Source organism: Sylvia atricapilla, chromosome 2 (assembly GCF_009819655.1).
Source record: "Sylvia atricapilla isolate bSylAtr1 chromosome 2, bSylAtr1.pri, whole genome shotgun sequence".
Lineage (NCBI taxonomy): Eukaryota > Metazoa > Chordata > Aves > Passeriformes > Sylviidae > Sylvia > Sylvia atricapilla.
The window spans coordinates 91,122,957-91,142,867 of NC_089141.1; the positions used below are offsets into that span (position 1 = coordinate 91,122,957).

At 40.3% G+C, this 19,911-nt stretch overlaps 1 protein-coding gene across 1 annotated transcript in view; it reads right to left on the reverse strand.

Moving 5' to 3' along the window:
- COL4A2 (collagen type IV alpha 2 chain) overlaps window positions 1-19,911 on the reverse strand; it is a 138,544-nt gene that overhangs the window by 97,030 nt on the left and 21,603 nt on the right. The window contains 1 exon segment of the mRNA XM_066313826.1: window positions 2,152-2,232. Coding sequence (XP_066169923.1) covers window positions 2,152-2,232 — 81 coding nt within the window.

Consider the following 19,911-nt stretch of genomic DNA (forward strand, 5'->3'; position numbering starts at 1 on the left):
TAATTTGCCTGTTTTTAGACCTGTTACAAACAGAGAGTATTTCCAGAGGACTGCAGGGCTGACAGCTGGCTGCAGACCCTTGCAGTGCTGCTCCTCCCTGAGTTCCAGGCACCCTGCAAGTGACAGCTCAGTGGCACCTGGGCTAGGGAGTCAGTGCAGAAGCAGGCTCTGACAGACTGTTTCAGGCACTCTTACAAGTGCAAACACGCAATACGTCTATTGTGCATGCAGTGAGTCACCTCCAACAGAAAACGTGGGCTGTGCCAGATTATACAGAGGTTTTGTGAAAATAAATATTCCCATTGAGGATTAGCATGAGACCAGAAGCTATGCCAGATTTGACTAGACTCTAAAGGCCAATCTTGTTCCTTAAACCAGATGTTTAACAGGGGTTGTGACATCTGAAGAGATCAGCAGACACAAAATACAGGCAGTGTATGCTAAATCATAATGAGGTGTATCATATCAGAGAGGTAAAATACAGAGACAGAAAATATGATTTTTGAAGTGTAAAATTCTGTAAATCCTTTTTTTCCAATACTTTTCCACATTTTGCACAATTAACCACAAGCAGTAAAATATAATTTATTTTTTGTAGCATATCCTTTTTCTCTTTTTTAGTATCTATTTAAAGGGAGGCCAACCTCATTAATAAGTGGGGTTACTTACTTCCCTGAGGTAAAACTGAGAGTGGTAAGCAAGCACATAAAATCTGCTCTCACTTTCTCAATCTAGATAGGAAGCTTCTTGTCAGTGGCACCTGACTGCTTCTCTATAGTATTTTCACATTTTCAGCTTTTCTAACCTATGAAGTTAGTTTTGTTTAACCACCTATTTTTTTTCACATTTGGCAACTTGAAATTCAAGGTTTATTAGTCAGTAAAGAGCATGAAAAACATTTCAGTCACAGAAGCTGGTAGTTTTGCAACAGATATTTTCATGACCTCTAGTGAGCATCTTACAGCATCAGTTTTTGATTTTCAGTCAAAAGTGGGAAGTGGCAGGAGGCACTCGCCAAACTTCATATGCTGGATGATGAGGGTAAGGCAGGAACAGCTGGAGGGAGCCCCATGGGAAGCTGTGTCTCAGGGGAGGGCTTGTTTGTCCTCAGCTTCGTCAGGTTGCCATTGGGTTATTGTAATGGAAAGCAGACCATGAGCAGCTCATGGTCAGGCCATGGGAGTATAACCATTACAGTCCCCATGGCATGGTAACCCCAGGATCATCTGACTTCCATGGAGACATCAGGACTTCTGCTGTAAACAACTGTGTTCCTTGCCTCCCACCTACACTGTAACTTTCCTACCACCTCTCCCTCCACTCAGACGTGGAGTCAAGCTTGAGGAATGCAATGGGAATGGGAACTGATGGCTGGCTGTGTGAAGGGAATGAAGAGAACTGCATCTTATGAGGTTTGTGATAGCAGAAAAAGCACATGACCTGCCACCACATCTCTTGCCTGACCTATTCTTAGAGATGGGTGGATGCAAAAGGCTGAGTCACTGTCTCAGCTGCATAAGACCAAGCTGTACAGAAGGAGCCTGCCAGCTAGGGCTCCAAGCCATACAGGATAGGAGCTGCCCTATTTCTCAGTGCTCTTTGTGGCAGGTGGCTAATCCCCTCCACCCCATCTCCTTTCCTCTGCCTCATTCCTCTCTAGTCCCCAAAACAAAGAACATACTATCAGCCACAACATAATGCCAGAAATTCTTAACAGCTCCCTTTCAGCAGGGATTTCAGGTTTTGCAGGCATAGTTCCCTCTTGCTTTAGTGGAAATCACACAGAATCACAGAATTATTGAATCATTTAGGTTGGAAAAGATCTCTAAAATCATCAAATGTGTGTATCCCATGCATGTATGTGGTATCTTTCCATCATTCTGATCTGATCAGCTTATCAGGTGACCCTCAGGTCCCTTGGCCCTTATCTTTGAGGTAAGTGCCTGCTACATATCAGAACAAGGTATTCACAACAAAGCATTTCTTCAAATCTACGAGCCTGTGAGAAAGTAAGATGAAACAACAACTTTTCCTGAAAAAGAATAATTGTTTTAACACTCATAGCAGTCTAGTGCAAGGTCACCTATTGGAAATTATATAGCATTGAACTTGTACCATCAAGAACAATTTACAGGAAAAAATGTTACTTACACGGCTTCCTTTTTCAGGGAAACACTGGCATCCTCCACTGCAGTCTCTGCCTCCACATGGCCCTGTGTATTTCTTTCCACCCTGCAAACCAGAACACACATAACACAAAAGTTAAAAGGTATCAGCTAGAATATCTGAAACAGCACAATCAGCTTTCATTAGCAGATTTGATGGGAACTGCTAAAGCAAAGACCAGGATCAGATCTAGGACTTACAGCTGAAACCTCTTTAATATATGCTTAGAAGCAGCCATGAGTGGCTATCCAGTTCTTGGAGATCAGCATCAAGGAATATATTGTTACTTCATTTATTTCCCTCCACATTTTCAAAACACTGCAGCTTGATGCTGAGCAGTATCTCACATATCTTTTTGACACATGCAAGAGATATCGTATCACAGAAGTGCAGCTGCTTGGATTCTTTAGGGACATGGACTAAGTCCTAGGTCACAATGCAGCACATCCTCCTCTGCATGCTCCAAATGGTTGCTGTATTTTGAAATATTTATTGGTGGACATAAAGGAAGATGTAGGTATCATGTTCAAAACTGTGGGGTGAACTCCTGCCTTCTCCTCTTCTATGGCTGCCCTAAACCAGGACATTGCCTATTCTAGATGAACAAAAATTTTGCTAGCAGTCAACCACTGTGATTTAGAAGTCACTCCCAGCTTAAGTAAATGTCTTCAGTTACATCTCTCCTGCCTGACCAGAACCGTGCTGGCCTGGGCCACAAATATCTGGATCATAGAATATGCACTGCTCCACACAAATCCTTGGATGGACTTCACCAGGCAGGCAAACACAGATTATATTCCATGCAAGTGCCTGCACGGAATGCAGCAGCTACAGTCAGTCTCGTTCAGAAACCTGAACAGCAGAGATGCTGTGCATGCTGTGGTGTGACTTTTATAAATGTAACTCAATGATTAGGAATGTTGTGAAGACAAGCCTGCAGCCCATCTAAGCTCAGGGTTCTGAAGCCCTGAAAACGACCTAGCAACCTAGTAAGTAATCTGGGAAAGGAGGAAGGGATCTCTCATCACTATTTCTGAACCTGACTTGGCACACAGTGAATAATTAATACAGTCAGAAGAAAAAGAGAGAAAGACTAGGTCGAGTGGCTACAGGAAACCAGAGTCCCTCATTCAGGGCATGTCACACGCACTGCTCCTCAGATGAAACCTCAAGGCAACCCAGCTGCAGGGTACAGACTCAACCTCCATGTCACTTGCTTCCCTCTTGGCTAAAGCAAATGGTGACTTCACTTTTCTGCCTCCTTCATAGCTTGAGCCCATCATCTCTTGAAAGGGAGGTGAAAGGGGTAAAAATAAGGCTCCAAAACAGGATGGGTGCTCTGAAGTGCTACGCTGTTTCATAAATACAGTGACGCTGCCATTCCTGTCTCTAGGGCTGACTTAACAAGCAAAAACACAGAGAGGGGACCAAAGCTGCCATGCTTAGAATTTATCATGTTGCTCTAAGCAATCCTCTACTCAACACCTGAGGTTTTCCAGTCACATTTCTCAGGTGTCCATTTCTGCCTTTACAATACCTGAAAACACAGCTCTGGGATTTGGATGCCTCCCTGGCACAGTCAAATCAATAAAAGGTATGGAGCAAGCACCAAGCATTCTGTAAGTCCTGCTTTAGTTGTATTTGTACAGCAGGCTCTTAATCTTATGACACACAGCAATACAAAGTTTCCAAAACCAGTTTTTATGCTTGTCATGAGAGAAGTATCTTAAGTACTTTTATATATTAAAACATTTTTAAAAGCTTTATATTTAATTCTCATGTTTAATTGAAGAGGTAGGGTTTTCATACTGATAAAAGCAGTCCAACAAACTGAAACCATGCCCTGACCTATTTATACGTTAAGTGTTTTATTCAGGAAATTATTTCATGATGTAGCAGAGTTCTATGTCATGTTATGAATTCTGCTTTATGTTTAAGCTATTGTTTAGAGGAAATATTAAAGCAAGACGATTTTATAAACTCCAGCAGTTTGCTCAGGTTGGTCCATTTTTTAGTTAAAATCCGGATGATCACAAACTACTATTTCTATGAAGTTTATTTCTTATTAACCTATTTGCAGATGAAATTTGCATCTTTTTCTTAGTATCCTTCATTTTATGGAGTTTCCATGTATTTCTGGAATAGATTATAGTTCTATTAATTTTTATGTATGCCATGCAGATGTATGGCCTGTGTGATCATATTCCTCTGGAGGATGCAGTATACTTTAAGGAGCATTGTGCTATGTAGTGCTGCAATTGGTAACAATCAATTTTGAACTTTCAGAATCTGTTTTTTCAGCGCTGTAAACAACAGCATATCCCAGCCTAAGAGTAACAGACAGATACAGTAATTTGATCATGTGAGTTTTCAGTTTTGCCTACTGAGAAAAAAAAGTAATGAGAACAATAAGTTTATTTCTTTAATTAGCAGAGTGACTCTAAATTTGGTAAACTGTTGTCAAGGAGAAAACAGAAAATGAATCAGAACCATGGTAAGATATTTGTGCACTTGTAAGAAAAAAATGGAAGAGGCTGCTAATGCTAATTTCAAATGGAAGTTCAAGGTCTATTGTTTGTGTACTATCCACCATCCAATACTTTAATTTGCATGCTGTAACAATACCAGCAGCTAATATGGAGACACAATTGTTTTCTTCCACAATTTTAGGAAGCTGATTTTTTTTTCATTATTTTCTCATTTTGTATCCTTTTATACATACAGATTCTGCAGATAATGAAAAGAAAAATCTGGAAGATTCTCCAAAGGTAGGGAACATAATGGGAAAACATTTGAGACCAGCAGTGTTATACCTCTTCTTGATTATACTCGGGTTTTCCTTATTACCTAATCTCCACCTCTTCACTTTTCAACTGCTAGTAGAATGACTCTGGGAACTTTAGTCACATGCAGCATTGTCTACTATCTTCCACTATCTAGAATATCTATAATATCTTGAAGGTCACTGCACTGTTGTTTGATCTTATGTTACTGGGGGTTACAGTCTAAACCACTATGGTTTACAAGCTTGTTAATGTTCAAAAGTAAGTCTGTTAAGGATTATTACACAAGTGTGCCTGCATCAGAATGATGTTCTAGGATTTGTATAATCAAGCTGGAAGAACTGGCCCTCAGTTATGAAGGTGTCTGAGGAGAAGGCTTTCCAAGTCCTTCTCATGTTTTGGATGATGCATCCCACTAATATCTGGAGCTGCAGAGTCTAGAAATGGAGTTTATAGGATCTAATTTAAGATTTATGCAATATAGGCACAACATTCGGCTGCTGTTTTAGATCACTCAGAGAATCTCATCAGATCTATTTCAGATACCAGAGCTAAACCTCATCATAGAAGGGCAAGGGGATTAGAGATGTAGCACAGGGTAACTGGTTGAGACATGTCTACAGGGCAGATGTCCAGCTTCACATGAGATGAATCCTGTGCTTAGTGTCCAAATCTCACCCTCACAGGAGGCTATACCCTTTGATGGGAACACTGAGTGTGAAGAACTCTATTTAAGAGCAGATATATGTGCAAACACAAAACTATACTGTTGCTATACCATTGCACTGGTGTGCAAGCTCTCAGTGCATAAGGTGAGGTGTTGCTTAATTAGAATTAAGTTGGAGAATCAAGAGTAAAGTATGGTAATTCTGTCCAGGAAAGTGTAACATTAATGTTCCCAATGAGACCCACAGGGTCAAAAGGCAGCCTTTGGAAGCAAGGCTGTCTCATTCACATGACTGTAATGGTAATATCATATTAGAGAAAATATTGACTAAGTAATAGTGTCAGAAACACTAATTTTTGAGTGTAAAAAAAAATGGGACCAATGAGGGAAAAGAAATTAAGAGTAGGCTGTTTAGTTGGGAGGAGTATAGGCAGAGAAACAGTAGTCCAAGGATGGTAAAAACTTGGAAAAAAAAAGATGAAGAGTACATCAAATTAGGTGAAGAATGAAGGTAGTGAGGACATACTAAGAGCAAGAGCAGAGACATCTGCAGGCAGCAGTGATGCTGACTTATGAGCACAAGCCCACTGGGAGCCCCCATGGGGAAAGACCACAGGTCTCTTGAACAGGCCTGTCTGTCCCTGTGGGAAGGTGGGGTAAGAAGAGATAATGCTTGTAAGGAAGGATAGGCTTACTCCTGAATACCAGCTGCAGGAGCAAAGGCAGTAGAATTGCAACTTAATAGTCCTTTTGTGTCATTTATCTGATTTCTTACAGTGATTTTGTACAAATGCTAACAAGAAGATATAGAATTGTAATTCAATGTTTCTTGCAGTGATGAATTTGTGAATTACTACTAATAACAACAGTGATATGCTACTTCCCAAATAAAAAAAAAATACTAGGTTCTTAGAGGTGTTTTCATTAATCAGCCAATCTTAAGCTACATCTAACAGTGCTCAGGTCCACACTGTTCAAAGCTAGGCATATGTAGAGCTGGCTTACCCAGCCACTGTGCTGGGATGAATACATTTATCATGTTCAAGGAACATGAACACTACTCAAACAAAAGCAAGAGAAAACATGTAAGTGCCACCTATATTTGTAAAGCTTGCATATCTGCCTAATGTAAATACTTCTCATTTTAATGTATAGCAAGCATAAAATGTGGGTGTCCCAACACAAAACCTTTTCTGCCCTCCTGCTTTCTCATAATTTTTTTTTGCTTCCAACAATATTATTTCAGTACTTACACACCTTCAGCCAAAAAATAGACAATTTAAATGCAGTTTCCTTCAGCCACACTCTTAAAAAACCCAGAAACATATATGCATTTTGCTTTAAACTTTTCCACACATTAATGATTTATTTGTTGCTAATCTTGGCCACATTTGGGTAGTTGTCATTTCTGCGTGCCCAGTCAAGTACCTTCATTTCCAGGGCTGGTTTTCTAACAAAGAACAAAGGCTACCAGAGACAGACCTCAAAGTACAAATCTATGAGTACAGAAAGACCAGGAAATATAAGCCATTTCCTTACATACAGCTCAAAAAATAATTACGGAAATTATAATGAAAATATTGCAACTTGGAATCAAAGACTCCATACACCGACATCTTCTTTGATAACATTTTTTATGTTGTAGCTGTGCATTAACTTCTGTGCTGACAAGCCCCATTCTCTTCCCCTAAGTTTCACCAGGGCATGTTTTAGAAGGTTTTAGGAGCTTGCTGAATCACTGAACTACGACTGGAGGCGGTGACATACTGCATGCCTCTGCAGTGGGGCAATGAACAGCACACTGCAGCAGCACATTCAGATGTTTCAAGTGAGGCTTCAGCCTGGAAGTCCCGAGGGAATTCCTGGCATGCCTGAGAGTCAGCCCTCTGTGTCAATGCCAGGGAGACCAGACCAGGTCACACCTCCAGTATGAACCTCTGCTTTCACATTTGACCTTCAGCTGTTGATACGGACATTAATTTCAAATTCGGTTTATACAGCCCTGACTTAAAAACATTAATTTTTTTGCTTCCTTTAAAAGAAAGAAGAAAAAATAAAGTAGGAGTATGACAGAGTACTCCTTCTGCTGATCATCACCAGAGAGAGAAGAACTTCATCGGATTCAAATGTGACAGCACAGTTGTATTTGCTCAAACCCAACATTTTCCTCCTTCAAGAGCTGAAAACATTTGTTTCCTCTTGCCAAACTTATTTCTCTAAAAGTATGTATAAACAGCCACTCAAAACAAGTATTGAGAATGCTGTCAGCAGAGAAGGCCTGGATTGCCCAGGAACAGGCTTGGTCTCTCCTCAGAGCTACAATGTCAAAGATGGAATCAGCCATCTGGAACCGCCTGCTCACAGTCCAGTAGCTACTAGAGCATGGGACAGTAAGACCACTTGAAGACCTTAATTGTCCAGGGAAAGGGAGAGATAATTGGCACAGTCAGAGAGGAAGGAAAAGATGTGGGTGTGGATCCTCTCTCCAACTGTTCTGAGAATTATTTCACTAAGAACTAATTCTTTCTTTCATATTTGAATGGGAGCCAGAACCTTTTCCAGACTGGATGCATGGCAACTGGAATAATTTACTGCGTGACCTCAAAATCTTATGAATGTTTACACTTTCCACCTAAAGTAGGGAGAGCCATGTATTTAACATACCCTTCAACAAAAAAAATCTGGAGGAGGAAACTGGTCCGAGGAAGAACACAAAGATACTTACCACCAGCTGTATGGTCTCCTAACTACTGCCTAATGGAGCCTTCCCAATGCAATGAGAAGAGCTACACTCGTGGCAATCAATTCTGTATTATAAACTGCGGTGAAGTTTCACGTGCCATCTCCCTCTTAGGTAGTGTGTCAAGAAAACTGGGAAGCAGGATGCCAAGGAAGCAAGCAGCTTGCTTCAGCTCTGAGTCCTGATGGGCACAGGAATGCCAGCAAAGGAGAAGTATCCAAAGGCAAGACTGCTCCCAGGGACTGAGATGTCTTTGTTTGATGTCTGGGGTGAAGTGAGGAAAGGATGGGCAAGAATTTAAAGTCTCCAATGCTGAGAAGACCCCAACAGACAGAAACTTGTCTTCTCAAGTGTGTCTCAGCAAGTATGTTGAAACCAGAGATAGGAAACATGAATTCTGTATCTCTCAGAAATGAAGCTATAAAAGACTTTCCTCTTATGGACTTGCTTCTGACTTGATTACATGAACCTTCTGGCATACAGCCTTGATATGAAGGCTGCATAGTTTCATTTCAAAGTGAAACTTCACAGCTCCACATGTTCACTTTGTTTGAGGTACTATTTACTAACTCTCTTCAAATTAAAATGTTCTCTTGTTGCCGTCTGGAGACACTGCCTTGGAACAATGGCAAAAAACAGATATGATACAGTGTGAACTTATCCGTCACGTTTTCATAAAACCATTTCTAATTTTGTGGCTTTCATCCAAACACATATTCACCCAGAAAACCAGATGAAATTTAGAAAGAGCTGCTGTGATATAGTAGGCATCGAAAAAAAAAATTAAAAGGTCATTAAGAGGCCAGGCAAAGAGTAATGCTTAAAAGCTGCCTACATATAGGCATAATATGCCTACAGCAACATTTTTCGTTTTTTTTCAGTCATAGAGATGATTATATGTTATGCTATGAAAGAGATTAGAATATAAGATAGTGAAACCCAGTTAAAACACTTTAAAATGTCAAACAATAACAAAAAAAAAGTCATCTTTGTAGAAATATAGCACTCACATTTATTTTTGAAGAATCTGTAATGCCATGAGAAAGGGAATCCTAAGAGGCTGCCCTAGGTCTCTGCATGAAAGCGCTCCAGCTTTCAGGAGCTTATAAAAGTGGATGAGATGCAGAAGGCTCTATCTGGAACAAAACTGCATCCAGAAAAGGAATAAAAACATCATCTGGCACTTGTCTATTTGATACAGCTTACCAGCCTCAAGAAATGACAAATTTTGTCTTAGTCATCAGCTAAAGCTTGAATATATGGTAGCAGGAGACAGCTGATGCTGCAGGAAAACTAAGCTCTTTGAAGGGTGTGCAACTTAAAAATGTCTTTTACATCGTATGAACAGGCAAATATTACACAGCCATGGACTGATACCTACAACCCACAATGATTACAAAAAGAGAATAAATATGTTGCTCTGTTTTACCAAGGCCAGAATTGGGTTTGCCTGCAGAAAAAAACACCCTACAGGTATAAGTCTAGAAAGACTTTGAAGTTGAAAATTTATTAATAAAGGTAAGCAAAGATATCTACTTAATTATTACTATTAGTTAAGGCAAGCCCATTGGCTTCCTTGATTATAATGAGAACTCAGACACCCCCTGAATATGTAGATGCTTAAATTTAAGTGACTTCATGCCACCTCATTCTTTGTTCAAATGAGATTTTTTAAGCTAAATTAGAGAGAAAGGTAAAGGATGCAGCAGTAGCTACAGTAAAATCTGTATTTTAAAATAAGTAAACTCAAAGTTTGTTAAAATTTGATATCCTGTTAAACTTGATCCCATCTTTGTAAATCCATACTTTTAGAGATGCATATTATTTCACTATTATCCTTTCTTAGAGACAACAGACTCTCAGCTAACATTCAACATGGCATTCCTCATCTAAAAGGATGGTGGTCTTTAGACTAAGAGAGCTGGGACACCTTAACTTGAGTCCTTGTTCTCAACAGCCCATCCCTAGAAATTAAATGCATCTCCATAGAAGCTACTTAGGTGGTTTCAAAAACAGTATTACAGAAGTCAGAAGAAGTGTTTTCTAGTTATCAGCAATGAAAAAAGTCCTTTGACTTAATTCTGTGATTTTTTGGTGACTTGCCAAAGTAGATGTAATCACTTGTTAGGGCGGCTGTGACACTGAAAAGCACAGACTGTTTATATTTTAATTTTTATTCTAATATTTTATTTATGCAAACCACTGTGCATTTTGCATTTGATCTGGCCAAGGCTTATGCAAGGTGCAAGTCAGTGGACACTGTTATCTTGGTATGTGCAGTTATACTGGAACCTTTTCCATAAGGAAATGAAGTCAAAGACATGATCAACCCTTAATCTCAATTTGGCTTTTGTGCAGTATCTTATATTACTGGAATAAAACCTCCTTTCCCATCCCTAAGAACAGAAGGACATTTGTTCACATACTAGTAGCATAATAATGAAACACAGCACTCACTCATTAAAGCAGCAATTTCTATATTTAACTACTTCTGGTTTCCGAAGTCTAGTCATTTTCAGCTTTGGAAAGACATCCAAATAATGATATCATTTGCTTGAAACAATAGAAAGTCTGGATACTAGTCTATATATGGAGATTTTTTTTTAGTCTACTTACAAACCACGCCAGTTATTTGACCTGTCTAGTTTATTCACCTACGTAAATTGGCGAACTCAGGAAACTTAAGAACATATTATTCTTTGTGACTGGTAAACCTTAAAGGTTTATCATACTTCAGACAGGCAACCTGAAAACACATCTGTGCCTATTACACTAAGAACAAAGCAACCTGCCAATGTAGGAAAGATATTTTGTTTTTACTTTTGAACCAGCAGCAGTGCAATTGCATTAGCTCTGCTCGTGGTGAGGGGACTGACAGAAACCAGCTATACAGCTGTTTGCATGGCTACAGCATCTGTATTTTTTTCAGTGCAGTGCAATGGTGCCAGGGTTTCCTGAAATGCGAGCATAACCACTGGGATTCTATTCCTATGTGTTCTGTAATTACTTAAGAATGTTTGATTGGTTTGATTGTGTGTGAACTGCTTTTATCAATCGAATTAATTAACTTTGTTTTCCTCTGCTAACTGTTTACAGACATCGTTCTGTTTACAGCCATGGTTCAGCCATGGTTCAGACATGCTGATCTGGTCCTGAAGTGAATACTTAAAAGGTCCTGGGAGTTCTTTTTTCCCCTTGGGAGAGATGACTTTGGCAATGGTTTTCAATGGCCTTTTAAAATCTTCTTGTGCCTGCAGAATCAGATATAATAAAGCAAGAAAGCTGAATTTAAATTCTTCCTGCAGAATTATATAAATCGCAATTAAAAATATTTACAAAGAATTGGAAGGATGGAACTATCCCTGACAGCATGATTTGGAAGGCATGGATTTGCACAGGTTTATCAGTGATGGCAAAGATTGGCTGACACTGCATTTATCATACATGCTGATGGCTAAGTCCAGTCCAGTAAAATGTTTACAGCCCTGGCTCAATTTTCAGAGTTGGATGTTGGACAAATGACCGTAGTGGAAATATTAAATGTGGAAATTTGCTCTGCAATTTTTCAGAACTGCTTCTTGGGACTGGACTGGTATTTCCTTAAAAGTAAGAAGAATGGATAAGAGACTTCCAAACTGGAAAAAGAACTGCATTTGACGACGGAAGTGTTTACTGCTAACTGCTTGGTCAGATGCTTCACCCACCATTTCCTTTCTATTTCAGTCAAGAAAAAGCCCATGAGAACAAGCTTTCTTACTGACCCATTCCACTTTCCACTTTTGATTGCAAAACTTAACCTCCTCCCTGAGTCTTACTGCCTCTGCTCCAAGGTGATCAGTGCTGCCTCTGGTGAAAGTCTTGGGTACAGGGCTTAGCAAATAAAGAAGCTACATAGGGGATGTGACATATCAGGACTGTATGCAGACATCTGTGAATGTTTTGGTATTTGCAGTGAGGCTAAGGAAGGTAATCTAACATATAGAAGAATGTATTCAGAAAGAATCAAAGATCAGTGTCTTTCTTCTGGTAGTCAACTATCATTGAGCATCTCTTTTCTTACCCATATACTTTTGATTAGCAATACGTCTTAAAACATTTGCTCATAAAACTCATATGATATCTTTTTTTTTTTCCTTCTGCCAAAAAGCTCTTTTAGTTACTTACCTAGTTAGGGGCCAAATCTACATCTCAGTATAATGTATTTGTATCTGTATATTACAAAATTGGAAACCTGGAATGGCTGAATTGTTATCCTGTACCCTAAAAAATATGACACTTTATTCTTTGGCTATTTCTTCATCCTGCATATCTGTTTCCACATAATTTTAATGGGAAGAGTGGGAAGGTTTGTTTATTTTTTTGTTTAGTTTTTCTTTGTTTTTGGGAAGGGAGGAACAGGAGAGGTTTCACATCCTTCAAAATATCCCTTTGACTGTACAAGAACATTACCACAGCAATACTGTGAAACACTGGCTCACAAGGTGGTACTATGGAAATTACATTTATTTACTCAATGAAAAAAGGGCTCATCTTTCCCATATTACCACTGACTTGTGACTTAAAACATGCTCTGGTTCAGTTTGGCAGCGGAGCTGATTTCTGCAATGTTGCAGAACTGGGTTAAAATGCACTTTCCCAGAGTTTGATGAGTCACTGGTTCAGCTTGGTCTAGGACCCAGATCTTCCTGCTTTCCGGTCCATTTCCCTAACCAACAGACAAACACTGTCTGCATTGCTGCAATAAGTCTTGTCGCTCAGTCTCCACGCCAAAAATGCTCTTATCATAGTACAAACAACTTACATACTGAGATTATAAACAACCAAATATCAAGCTTTAAACTGACTTAAGGGATGTCACTTAGCTCCTCTTTCACATCCTTTTTCATTACATGCTTGTCATTTTGCAAACTGAGCTACAAAATTCAGAAATGCTCATGTCTTCGCAGTAAGGAGTAGAAAATAGGCAAGAAAAAAGTAACACATTTATAGCTCAATGCATTAGAAATTATATGAGCTTGGCTTATGACATGACTTATGACTCTTAGAAGAGGTGAAACAAACTCCAGACTGCTCATCCATCTCAAAGGTCTTAGAAACTGGTAACTGATGCTTTATTCAGAACATGTTTTTGTATGGGCTGTACACCCCACCTAACTCAGGAAGAATAGCCCTGAATTTGAAATCCATCAGAGGCAACCAGAAGACTGGATGTATGTATCCAGTTTTGCTATAAGCATCTTTTTATGGAACTCCTCATAGGTGATGCCAGCTCAACATAATGATATTGAGAAAGAATGCCCAAAGCCCAAGAATGGATCTTAGAAATACTTTTTCAGCAGTGATGCGGAAATAACCTGGGGCTGCAATGTTCATGCTCAACAAAACAACAAAACAACAAGAACAATAAATCCAAGTTCTATCTCCTTGCTTGACTCCTTGAAACCTCACAGACTGCAGCTCATGCCTCTGTTCAGAACAGGTCTTCAAACTGGAGATCAGTAATGAGACTGTTGGTCTCTTGAGTAGGCACTGGTCTGGCCTCACTAAGATCTTAAACACAAAAGGTGCAAGACTCTGCTAAACTCCAAAGCAAGTAGAGGAGAACAGTTTTCCCCATGTAGATTGAAGAATCAAGCCACTAGAGAATCATTACTATACATACGGCTCAACAACCATAAAGACTGTTCTCTAGGGACCCTTTGCTCTACCACACAAAATGGCAAGCTTCATTTTCAAGCATCAGAAGGTGACAGAAAAATCACATCTTTGTCTTCTCTTTCTTTTCTGTGATCAGGGAAAAGTCACTATCTACACAATATTTTGTGAACAGAATAGATCTCAAACACATTAAGTTTCTGGAAGGACTCTACTACATATCCCCTCCTGAAAGAGTCAATCTGTCACCATTTACTTTTATAAAGAAACTCAACTCTTCGCCTGCTGAAAGCCTGGTAAAACAGTTTCACTGCTACCTCTGCTCTAGATCCTTCCTTCTGTGTTCTGTTTTGCCAATGTCTAAGACATTATTCCAGTTGATTTTTGAAAGGCAAGTTTTTTCATGAAAAAGCAACACTACTGACACATGCTGGATCAGTAATGAGGTTTTGAGTCTGGTCACACTTTGTCAGCAACATCTGTTGTTCACAGAGATGAATCTCACCAAGCACACATTTAGGGGGCTAAGTTCTGTTCAGTGCTTGAAAGCTGCATAACTACAACTTCATTTCTCCATCTAACAAGCTGAGCAATAGTCCACAGAAAATTCCCACTCTCTCTTTATATTAATTTGTAGTCTCTTCTCTCTTGTATATTGAAAGATAAGAAGAGGATTTCCCTGGCCATCAGATCCTGGGATCTCTTTTACTGAACTGGACAGTTGGTAAAACAGGTCTTGGACTCATTTATTCCAAACCCTCCAAACCTCATGCACTTTATTACCTTACTGTGTACTTGCACACACGCATGTAATGAATTTTACAGCTGTGAAATATAATAGCTTTTCTTCTGGTTTCTTGTCTTTTCTGTTTTTCATGATGGATTGGGTTCCACCCAGGCAAAAGCTTCTCAGTAGCAGGAGATCGCAGATTAGCTGCTAATGTAGTTTCAATTTTAGTGATGTTGCTCAAGTACAATCTTGTAGCACAGCTGGACCATTTCTCTACAGTTCTCACAGTTCACTGTTCACACAGTGAACAGTCTGCCATTTTGATAATTCAAGCATAATGTTTTAGTTTCCCTGGACTTCTGTGACTGCTGCCCATTACCTTCATTAAGCACAGGCATGTTCTTTCCTTCTCTCTGTACAACATTTAGGTCACCAGATCATTTGGTTAACTCCCTAAAGTAGATTACAGTAACACTAACACTAAGATTTATTTTGTGGCATTAGTGATTCCCGCTGCCCACTGCTACACAGAACACTGGCTTTAGTATCTTAGGGGAGTGCTTGTTCCCATTGGTCTTCCTGTGCTTCTTTATTACACAAAAGCCAGATTGAGTCTAGGTCACCACTGATGCAGCAAGGCAAGATATTGAAAATATGGAGACAACTGAGCTCAGTTGTCCCACTAAATCCAACTGTATCCCTTAATCACGGAAACCCAGACTCCTGTTGCTTACTGTAGAACTTCCTTACCATCATAAAATGTGATGCTTTTGCCTGTGAATTCCTGCTACAATGAGAATTAGGATCCCAAGGCAAGTAAGTTCTTTCTGCTTCTGTTGCTTTTATTATATTTAGGTAAGTAAGAAAACATTATTTCTTGTGTTTTCCTCATTAAGCCACATCAATAATATAAAAGTCATGTACAAAGCTGCTCCTAAAATCTCACAGTAACAAACCTCTCATCCTCCACACAAATATACTTCTTTAACTCTTGCAGTCCCACTCCAGTATGCTTTTCTTTTTAGAAAAACACAACAAATGTAACTATTATTTGGTGGTGGTAACAGTCTAACTCTCCAGCCATCTCTTTCTAGCAACAAGGGACCTAGATGAAACATGAGTGAAAACAGTTTATGCCAGATGCTTAAAGAGCAATAGGACACATTATACAAACAATTATTTGGTTTTGTATTTTGACCAGACATACAAGTTATTAGCCACCCCTGTTCCATATGTCACCTTGTTTAAACTATGCTATTCTTTCAGAAAGAGAGCAGTACAATGCTGATGTGCCTTGCTGTGTCTGTTTTGCTGGCAATAGCTGGCATAGCTGACCAAAGTGAGGTTAACTGACTTCTCACTTCCCACAGTCCCCACCACCCCTCATCCTAGGAACACAGTGGGAAAACCAGAATTGCTCTTCGGAATTGCACATCCGTCAGCCTCCTCTTGGGAAGAGACAGCTATTTCTTATCTTGGCTGTTTTACACCACTGAAATGTGAAGGGAGAATTTGAAGGAAGGAAGGAAGTCATAGAAAAAAAGAGACCTTTACATTTCAGAGCACTGGAGAGAACTACCAGAGAAAGGGTGGGATGGTTGGTGGTGGTGGGAATGAGGATGCTGTAGGTAATGAAGAGCTACAGAACCTCCAGTGATAGAAAAAGAAAACCTTTTAAAGAAAATAATTTTGATCTGCTATCCTTTAACTTCTTGAAAAGACATTTAAATAAAGACCTTTGCATTGTTTCAGTCTGTAAATTTCTTATCCTCTGAGATCCTAAACGAAAGATGTCTCTCTCTAATGTTATTCATGCCTCAAATATAGAAAGAAAAACATCCTTTTTGCACTATTCTGGGACACACTGCCCCTGAAAGTAGGGATTTACAGCTAAATCTAGTATAAATAATGTCATTTGGTAATACTTCAAGAAATGACAGCAGGGTTAACTTAGTCTTCCCTTAGGACCATTAATGAACACATGGGTTCTCTAAAAAGACACAAAGAAATTTTAATAATCTCATTTAGAAGAAGATCTGTTTAAAGGACACAGACGTGAAATGCATCAGGGGCAAATTTCAAAAGATCAGGAGTCAAAGATAAGCATCCAAAAGGCAGAGTTGCAGAGTACTTACCTGAAACTCATTTGGGACTATTTGACGCCCTGTGAAATGGTAACAGAAATCCTGTACCAGTGATCCATCTGCAGTAATTCCACAACTTGCTTTCAGGCTAGAAACTTAATCTGCTTGATGCTAATTCCTCACCTCTGGATCTTGTGTAATGCTGAGAGCATAGCATAAGAACTCAAAACCCAGTAACTTTAGGATCTCCTATCATGGAAATGCTAACCAGGCATGTCAGAACTCAAAGCTGCTCAAGCAGCAACAGGAGCTTGGGCAAGATCAATCACTTTCTGCAGAGAAAGCAGATGATCTGAAAAGCAGCCCTTTCTCAAGAACTTTGATGGACAAGTCTTCTCCACAGGCCAGAAAAGAAACATCATCTCTTGGCATCTGCTAGTGAGGGAAGGGAATAATGGACCAGGCTTTACCAGGTTGATCTGAACGTTTATTTTCTAGCATTTTGGACCTTTGTGGTAAAACCCATCAAGTTAAAGAGTGTAGAAAATGGTATGCAAAAACATATTTGAAATATTTGGTACCTATCCTGGAGTAAATAACAGTCCTGATAAACTGCCCTTGTCCCACCCAAGAAGTGGAGAAATCTGTCTATGCGGGGAAAAAGACTCTTAGGAGATTATTTCTTCTTTTCTTTTTTTCCCTAGGAAACTACATCAGACAATTCGGTAAGTCCGTTCTGCGTGGCTGGGGCTCTGCGTGGATCCCCGCACCGCTGCACTTTGTGTAGAGCAGCAGAAGCACGGCGGGCCGGGCCCGGGGAAGGGAGTGGGCAGGAAGGGGCGGCCGGCGCCGCTCCCGCAGCAGCACAGCAGCACAGCAGCAGGCGGCACCGCTCCCGCAGCCGGCACCGACGATGGCAAGGCCGCGGTGCCGCCCAGCGCGGCCGGACACCGGCGGGGAGCCGCGGCAGAGCAGCTCCGGCCGCGCAGCCTGCGGGGCTCGGGGCACCGCGCTCCTCCGGGCCGCGAACGCGGAGCCGCCGCAGCCGCCAGCCGCTGCTCCCGAGGTCGATACGACGCTGCGAACGCGCTCTGCGATGGCAGGTTTGCCTCCTGCCGCGCATTACTTCGGTTTTCCAAAGTGACGTATGATGAATTGGGAGGTGGAAAGAACAGGGAAGTGTAAAGATTTATTTATTTTGTTTGATTCATTGTTCCTGTGGAGGGAAGTGCTGCTCAATAAGAGAGCGTAATTTAGATTGCCAGATTTCTGGGTGGAGGCTCGAACTGGTGCAGACTGTTTGGTTCTGCAGGATGAGTTGTTTTTCTTTGGTAAGCAAAGCTAAAATTGATTCTGACCTATGCTGCTTCTTGCCAGAGAGGTTTCCCTCACGCTGAATTCCCTCCTGGCTTAGATATCAGTCTACCTGAATGATCTCCGCTCAAAGATAATACAGACCTCTAAAGAACAAATGCATACAAGCAGGTATCAAATCTAGAAGCACCGCTATCTCCTACATAATGGATGTGCTGAAGTGTCATTTATCACCTGGACAGCTCAGCCAGGAAAGGCTGCTATTGCAATCACACGGTCAAATCAACTGCTGCCAGTGGAGTGCCTTTATGCAAGAAATACAAATTTGGAACAGCACAGGCTTGCCTTTCTAGCTTGATGTATAATAGAGGCTTTTGTCAGCAAAATGTATGTATGTAATCCACTGATGGCTGGACTGCAGACCTGGCTAAAGTAAGGATGCTGCTTGGACAGTTTTCAAAAATCTGGGCAAAAAGCTGCTTGACTTGCCACAGGAGTTGAAGGGACATGAGCCAAACTGTTACTGGCCCCACCATCCCAATGCACCTCACCCCATGCCTGCAGCCTGGATCCAGCCTTGATCAAAGCATCCTCCTTGCCCACATTTCTACAGCAGCTCCAAAAGCATTAATCAGTACTAATTTGCAGTGTTGAAACTGTGTTAGTATGTCAGTCACTTTGTTTCACTCTAAAGAAGCTGTTTCCCTAGCATGTGTAGTTTGTGTTCTGTGGCCAAATTCAGTCCCAAAGCTCAGGACAAATACAAATATCCTTTGCGTTTGCCCACGGCAGGGTAGATGTCCACCCCATCTAAATATCCCTTGCTGCAAACTGAGGAACTGATCAAGACCAGTATTACCAAACACTTCTATTTTGCTGGTTTTTAATAGCTCATTGCAATTCTTTTACTAATTTGTAGGCTGAAAGTTCAATATAGTGCCTATAAGTGCATTTATATGCTTCCTGCGACTGTATTTTTCTAATCCTTGGACTCAAAATTAGCGATAACTAATTGTTTGTGGTAGGAGACAGCAAAAACAATATCAAAACATATATAAGCAAAGCTGGGAAAGTTTACTTAATCTGATCTTAATTTTTGATTTTTTTTTTATACAAACAAAAATGTGAACTTGGGTTTTCTGCAGCTTTGACTACGTTTTAGATCTATAAGTCAGAAAAATTTATATGAATGCACCATACTTTCTATATAAATATGAAGTGTAGAAATCTTCAATATCAAAAACGATAGATCACTTGAGTTATTAATCTCTTCCTTCTGAGTAGGAAAAATTTGTTTTTCAGATATTTTTCCTATAAATTTATTAAATATCTTTGAAATACGGCTTCCTTTATTTTAGATTGGAAGTTGCCTACACCTTCAGGAAAATAGTAGCGGTAGAAAGGTCAAGCAACTTTCTTATCCATGCCTCCAAACAGACTCATGGCGCCTGTGCTGAGACTTCTCTGCCTCAGGGAGGTTGCCCAGCTCTGCTTTGCTGGGGAGATCTGATAAGGCTGCAGATTGGACCGACAAGACTGCAGGCAATGAAGACAAGCAAGGATGTTCCAGCTGTCTCCCAAGCACGGCTGGAGCCTGCAAATGTTACTGCCGTGGCACAACCTTGTGCATCAGATCAACAGTCAAAAGTGAAGGAGCATCAATGCAATATCAAAAGCAGTTTTGGTATAATTTTGCTATCTGATCTCATCAAGGTTACAGACTTTCCATGGAGGACTTGTCTTGTTTCATTAAAATGCTTTCCTGCCCTGAA